The 6,677-nt window shown below is 62.9% G+C and overlaps 1 protein-coding gene and 1 long non-coding RNA gene across 3 annotated transcripts in view; one reads left to right on the top strand and one right to left on the bottom strand.

The window, feature by feature from the left end:
- LOC138176973 (uncharacterized) overlaps positions 1–894 on the bottom strand; it is a 3,033-nt gene extending 2,139 nt beyond the window's left edge. Inside the window, exon 1 of the long non-coding RNA XR_011172416.1 lies at positions 424–894. This is a non-coding gene — a long non-coding RNA (uncharacterized lncRNA). The remainder of the gene's footprint in view (positions 1–423) is intronic.
- A 3,291-nt stretch (positions 895–4,185) lies between these two features.
- PHRF1 (PHD and ring finger domains 1) overlaps positions 4,186–6,677 on the top strand; it is a 14,106-nt gene continuing 11,614 nt past the window's right edge. The window contains exons 1-8 of one of the 2 annotated variants that reach the window (XM_069107924.1): positions 4,186–4,355; positions 4,521–4,629; positions 4,749–4,817; positions 4,909–5,042; positions 5,124–5,207; positions 5,286–5,410; positions 5,824–5,936; positions 6,171–6,346. In XM_069107924.1, the coding sequence (XP_068964025.1) occupies positions 4,542–4,629; positions 4,749–4,817; positions 4,909–5,042; positions 5,124–5,207; positions 5,286–5,410; positions 5,824–5,936; positions 6,171–6,346 (789 nt within the window). In that variant the 5' untranslated portion in view covers positions 4,186–4,355; positions 4,521–4,541. The remainder of the gene's footprint in view (positions 4,356–4,520; positions 4,630–4,748; positions 4,818–4,908; positions 5,043–5,123; positions 5,208–5,285; positions 5,411–5,823; positions 5,937–6,170; positions 6,347–6,677) is intronic. The other variant, XM_069107923.1, reaches the window with a different exon arrangement.

Here is a 6,677-nt window from a genome sequence, read left to right as displayed (position 1 = left end):
GAGGGGCGCAGGAGCCTGGAGCCCCGAGCCTCAGCGCTGGCACCGAGGGGCGCAGGAGCCTGGAGCCCCGAGCCTCAGCGCTGGCACCGAGGGGCGCAGGAGCCTGGAGCCCCACTGGAGTTTGGAGCTTGGAATCCCGAGCCCGGCTGCTGCCGACAGCGTAGATCCTCGGAGCCCAGAGCGCTGCAGCCCAGCTCTGCTCCAGTGGCCCCTTTCCGCTCCCGCTGGCGCCGGCGCAGAGCCTTCCCGAGCCCTAGATCTGAACTGCCAGAGATGGACCGGCTCGGGATCCTCCGCCTCCAGGGCCCAGGATCCCCAGATCCCCACCGGGCCCCTCGGCCCGGTTCGGCCCGTGCTCCGCCGCCGCCCCGCGTATTCAACCTTCCACCCCGCCCCGCCGGCCACGCCTCCTATGCAAATTACCCGCTCGCCTCCCAGCCAATAGGAAACAAGCTCGGGCCCGCCTCTCTGCAGATGTAGCCAATGGGCGCGCTGTGGGGCGTAGCTTCCCAGACCTGCGCGGGTGGTAGGCGCCTGTGCCCAGTTCGAGGGCCGCGCGGCGCGTTCGTTTCTGCACGTCTTCCTTCTGGGAGGAACCACTTTCCCAAAGATGGAGGGGGGTCACATTCAGAGTGACTCCACCCCCCCCTCCCGCCTTGCCGAACCAAACCGCGCACCCCAGAAAGGCTGGGAACGGAGAAACAGAGGGAGGGGGCGGCCCATAGGCCCCATCCAGGCCGAGGCGGGGAAGGCAACGGAGCGCCGACCTCCCCCTAGGCTAGCGCAGTGGTACGGACGGCGCCCGACGGCCACGCTGGGCCATGAAGACGGAGTCGCTGAGCACGTAGCTGCCGGCGCCGCGCACGCACATCGAGCCCCGCCCCCAGCTTCGCGGTGTACGCACCGCCCACCCCACACCTACGGACCCGACGTAGTCTCCCCAGCAGCCGCACGGGGGCGCCAGAGCGCTACGAGACCTCCTACCTGTACTTCACCCTTCCTTCTGTCCCTACCCCCCAACCTCCACACCCATTCTCTGCAGCCGTCCTGCCTCCGTGCCTTCCCTCCCCGCTCCCCATCTCCAAACAACACACACATTCTCTTCTCTGTCTTTCCTCTCCCGAAGTCCTTTCCGGCCTCCCCTTCCCCTTTCTGTTTCCAGAAACTGGCACGTTTACACTGTACGGTTACATTGTCCCCACTGGGACAGGGGAGGACCTGTCAGAAGGGGGAGGCCCATCAGACGCCACCCCAAGGCTGCCAGACCAGTCCTGAGAGCGCGCCCCCCACCTCCCTCTAGGCTGATCCCCAGCCAGGACAGAAGGAGAGGCCAGACAGCCTCCCAGCCCTGCGCCTCTCCCAGCTGGTGCTTTGGAAGGGGACCCTCGGCAAGGAACTTGGCCTTCTGTGGGTCATACCCTTCATAGCCCCGGAAATGAAAATATCTCGAGTGTTACAGAAATCCTTGAGTCCAGAAGGAGCCTCAAGGCCCCTCCAGTCACCCTTCTATGGACCAGGGCCTGGGGCTCTCTAGGATGCCTGCACAGCTCTATGGTCCACAGGGGAGCCAGGTGGGACCCCCAAGCCCCTCCCCAGTGCACATCGCCTAGCAGGGCCTCCAGACATGTTTGAGACTCTCCATTCTGGTCCCTGAGCACTTCCTTCCCCTCATCTTAGCAGCTCTAAGGAACAGTCCCAAGAGGTAAAAAGGCAGGCATGGGGTCCCTCCAACTTCACAAAAAGAAACTGAGGCTCCAAGAGGGGGACTCAGTTGTCCAAGATGAGTCCCTCTCACAGCTCCTGACTCTTGTAGCTCTGAAGAGTCAGACTAAGGGAGGTGGGGGGGAGGGGTGCAGGTATAAGATAGGACTGGGCCCCTAGCCTCACATCCACTTCTAGCCCTGACATTCATCTGTGGCCAGCCCTTCCACAGCAAGCCTGAAGGCCCCAGGCTTCTCCCCTGGAAGGGGAGGGTATAGCCTCTGGCCTGGTGCTCAGTCCAGAGCTCTGGGCCTCTGCCCTTCATTGAGCTACCTGGGAGAGGCAGGCGCCTCCAAAGTGTGTGCTGGGAGTACTGTGAGGTACTCAAAATGATCTCCTCATTTTGGCTTTTGTTGGTCAGCTAGCATTTAGCACAGTGCCCGCCATACAGGAAGTGAGTCATAAGTACTTGACTGTGGGTGGTCTGGGAGGCATAGGCTGCCTTCACAGCTGCTGCCTTAGTCTGACCAGCCTCCAGCCTACCTTTATTGCTAATAGGCCCTTCTTCCTTTCTTCAGAAGCCCCTCAGGTGAGCCAGCCACCCCAGAAGGAGAATCACTGTCTCCTTCAGGAAGCCCTCGGCATCAGTCCTGCCCTGCCTTGCCCCAGTGATAAGGCTTAGGGAGCATCTCCCACTAGTGGAAAATAAGCTTCCTGAGGGCAGGGATGTTGTCTTTTTGCCTTCATCTCTTCAGGGCCCATTTCTGCACCTGGCGAGTGGTGCCGTTGGTCAAGCCTTTTGGTCATGCCTGACTCTCTGTAACCCCATTTGGGGTTTTCTTGGTAGAGACTCTGGAGTGGTTCACCACCACCTTTTCCAGCTCATTTTACAGGTGAAGAAACTGAGGCGAACAGGATAGAGTGATTTGCCCTGGGTTACCCAGCTAGGAAGTGTCTGGAGCTGGACTGGACTCAGGTCTTCCAGGCCCAGCATTCTGTGCACTTTGACACTTAGCTGCCCCTGGCAAACAGCAGGTGTTCCATAAATGCTCGCTGACTAAAGTCAGTTGATATGTGCTGTGAAGTAGAAGGTAATTTCCAAGAGAAGGCAATGGAGGAAGGACCAGGGAGGGAGGCACACAGAAGATCCAATCTGAGTCTGAAGGAAGCTCAGAGGCAGAAATGAGGAGAGAGCATTCTGGGAATGGGGGATGGTGAAGCACTGAGCTCAGGGCCTGGTACAGAGTGAGAGCTACAAAAATGTTAGCGAGCCTTATTATGGTTATCAAATAGTAAATGGAAGGAAATAAGTATTTAATAGGTGTGGGACCACCACAGTGCAGAGAGCACTGGGCCTGGAGTCAGGAAGACCTGACTTCAAACCTGGCCTCAGACTAGCTGGGTGGCCCTGGGCAAGTCCCTTCACCCTGTTTGCCTCAGTTTCCCCATCTATCAAATGAGCCGGAGAAGGCAATGGCAGACTCCTCCAGTGTCTCTGCCAACCCTAAATGGGGTCACAGAGCTGGATGTGACTGAACAGCCACAACTGTGTGCCAAGCATCTGTATTTTTTTTCCCCTACATGCCCTACAATTATTATGTTCTTTGATCTTACAAATAACCTCGGGAAATGAGGAAGCTCAGGCAAACAGGTGGGGGCCCTGGCCCAAGGTCACCTAGCCAGTCTGAGGCGACATTTGACCTCGGGTCTTCCTGATCCAGGCCTGGGGCTCTGTGTCTTTCCATCATTTACTGTCCTCCACCTCCCCAGAGCAGCACCACTAACAATGCACCAGCTGCGCCAGCCGCCCCAGCAATCAGCCTTCTCCTTTGTCCCCATCCGCTGATTCCGGCCTCTCTTCTCTTGGGGTACGGACCCCACCCCTTCTGCCAGGACTCCGGGCACACACGAGGCGCATAATAAATGCTGGTGAGTGGAGAGATACGGGACGGCTGGGGGGGAGGGGGGGAATGCCCCGCCGCGGTGTGCATGGAAGCTCCGCCCCCTCCTTTTTACCCACGCTCTTAGAGTCACCTCCTCCCGCCTCCCATTCTAGAGGAAGCCTCGCTCTGAACGCCCCTGCCCTCCCCCTCCATCTCTGCGCGCACGCGCCCCGGCGGGCACGAACCATTTCTCCGAAGGAGTGGGGGAGGATGGGGAGGGCCGTACTATCCCGTAGAGGGGGGGACGCCGCCCGGAGCGGTCCGGACCATTTTACCAGGAAGTGGGGGAGTCATTGAAGGCCGTATACCTGAGGAGCGACGCTCCTTCTCGGCATTGCCTCGCAATAACTGCTCTCGGGAAACCGCGAAATCCAGGCAAAGTCCGAGCCCCCCGCGCCACGCTCCCACCCGACGAGGCCCGCAGCCTTTGTCGTTCCTCCGTCTCCTCCTCCCCCACCCCATCGTCCTCATAGATCCGCCCAACGGGTGGCGAGGGCGGGGCACCCCCGGAAGTAGGACCTGTGTGCTTCCGGGTCGGGAGCGCGCTGGCGGCGACGGCGACGGCGACGGCGGGGTTCTGGGCGGCCGCGGCCGGGGCCTAGTTCGGCTGCAGGAGTCGTGTCGGAGTCGGGGCCGGGGCGGAGTGGGGAGCTGGATCTGGAGCCGGGGCCGGGGCTGGGGCCGAGCGGAGCCGGAGCAGCGCCGTGGTCGGTGAGTGCCGGCCTCCGGGCGCGTGGCCCGGGGGGTGGGGAGAGGCTGCGCCGGCAGCGGCTTCTCTGAGGAAGCCCCGGCGCCCGTCCCCGGCGAGGAGGCGGAGGCTGAAGGCCCGCGGGGGAGGGGGGCAAAGGCGGGAGCTGAGGCCTCGCGTGCCCGCAGAGCTGCCCCCGATGTCCAGCCATGGATGACGACAGCCAGGACGAGCTCATCAATGGGAACGCGGCGGCCCGAGGAGGCCGGGCCCGGGCCCGGGTGGTCATCGAGGCGGGTGAGGCGGGGCCGGCCGGTGGGGGGCAGGGCTGCTCAGGGCTGGAGAGGGGAGTCAGCAGGGGGTCGGCGGGGTGTCAGTGGCCAGGGCCAGGGGGCCAGCATCCCGTGTCCGTGCAGAGGGCAGCAGCGAGGACGAAGCCTCGGGCGAAGGCAGCGGCAGCAGCGAGGATGGAGAGGAGGGCTCCGGTGAGCTGCGGGGCGGGGGGCGGGCGGCCCCAGGTGCAGGGCCTAGGGTGGGGTGAGGGTGCCACCAGCTCCCCGGTATCTGTCCCCGCAGACTGGGCCGGCAGCTCGGACGAGGACGCCGAGAGCTGCCCCATCTGCCTGAACGTGTTCCGGGGCCAGGTGCTGGGCACCCCGGACAGCTGCGCCCACTACTTCTGCCTGGACTGCATCGTGGAGTGGTCTAAGGTGCGGGCCGCGGCGGGGTGGGCGCCAGGGCGCAGCCCCAGCCTCGGGCCTGACGCGTCTGCCTGTCCCTGCCTCCCTTAGAATGCCAAGTCCTGCCCTGTGGACCGCATCCTGTTCAAATGGATCTGCATCCGGGCCAGGCTGGGTGGCGAGATCCTGAAAAAGGTAAGCGTGGCGTGCTGAGGGGCTGGGGCCGGGGCCGGGGCGCCTTTCAGTGACCAGGGCAGCCTCGTCTCTCGCCAGGTTCCCGCGGAGGGTCCGAAGGCGCCTCGGCAGGAGGAGGACGAGGAGGACCCCACCTTCTGTGAGGTGTGTGGCCGCAGCGACCGCGAGGACCGGCTGCTGCTGTGTGACGGCTGCGATGCCGGGTGGGTGTCGGCCGCGGGCTTGCCAGGCCTTGACTTGTCTGGGCTACCACGGCCCCAGCCCGTCCAAGGCAGGATTTATGCCTAGAGTGGGGCCTGTTTGCTGCTGGCGTGGGTTGGAATTGAGAGACGTATTTTCAGGGGAAGGTCTGTCCACAGCAACTTCTGGTGTCAGAACCCTTTTTGACCGCATCTGCCTCTGGCTCAGCAAAGGGCGAGTCCCGGGGGCCGGGACCCCAGCTGCCTCACAAACCCAGGGATGTGACCCCGGTTTCTGCAGACTTCCCAGGGGGGGCAGGGTGGGGGCAGTTTGGGACTGGGAAGGGGACCCAGGTCAGTCTGGTGTGGAGGGTGGGGCAGCTCTGTGCCCTCAGGCTCCCCCACTCAGGGCTCACAACCTTGTCCTGTGTCCGCAGGTACCACATGGATTGTTTGAACCCCTCCCTGAGCCAGGTGCCCGTCAACGAGTGGTTTTGTCCCGAATGCATTGCCACGGCCGCCCCGGCAGTGCCCCCTGCTGCCACCACCGGTAATCCTACAGCTGTTTGTGGCCTTGCCACCTGCCCCAGTGTGCATAGGCTGTTCCGTGAAGAGCCTCGTATGATCACTAGGGCAGCCTGAACAGGATACAAGCTTCTGGGTGGGGGGCCGACGACTCTTTGCTTCTCTGTGGCCCCAGGGGTCGGCCTGAGGCTGCAGCCAGTTCATGAGGGACGCGGACTGGCCTATGTGTGGGACGGTGATGATCTTTCTTTTCCCCAAGATGTGGAGCCTGTGAGTGAGGAAGAGGTGGCTTTGCTTCTGGTCGATGTGGTCCCCACCACCAGCCGGCTGCGTCCCAATGCAGGCCGGACTCGGGCTATTGCCAGGACTCGCCAGAGCGAGAGGGTGAGAGCCACCGTGAACCGAAACCGCATCTCCACCGCCCAGAGCATTCAGGTGGGCAGCCGGCGGTTCCGCAAGCCAGGTCTAGCCTCGCTTGATGAGAACCAGTCAGATGGGGCTGGCTGGTGGGCAGCATCTGCGACAGGTGCTTCCAGACTCACCGCATGGGGGGTAGAGGAGGAAGAGCAGGTGGCCGTCCTTGGCAGGACCCTGGGCCAAGCTTCCCAGAAGGTGCCGGCCACACGGGTACCACAGCACTCAGTGCTTTCTCCCATACAGCCTAGATGAGAAAGTCAGGCCCCAGGGCTTCCCAGGTTAAGGCTGTGCAGGAGCCATTTGGGGCCGAGGCCAGGGGGCTTGCATCAGATTCCCAGAAGCTGGGGGG

This window comes from Petaurus breviceps, unplaced genomic scaffold (assembly GCF_028583685.1).
Source record: "Petaurus breviceps papuanus isolate PSGF00001 unplaced genomic scaffold, PetGlider_PUasm1.0 90317, whole genome shotgun sequence".
Classification (NCBI taxonomy): Eukaryota; Metazoa; Chordata; class Mammalia; order Diprotodontia; family Petauridae; genus Petaurus; species Petaurus breviceps.
Note: the sequence above shows the minus strand (reverse complement) of the source record. Positions and strands in the feature narration are given on the sequence as shown.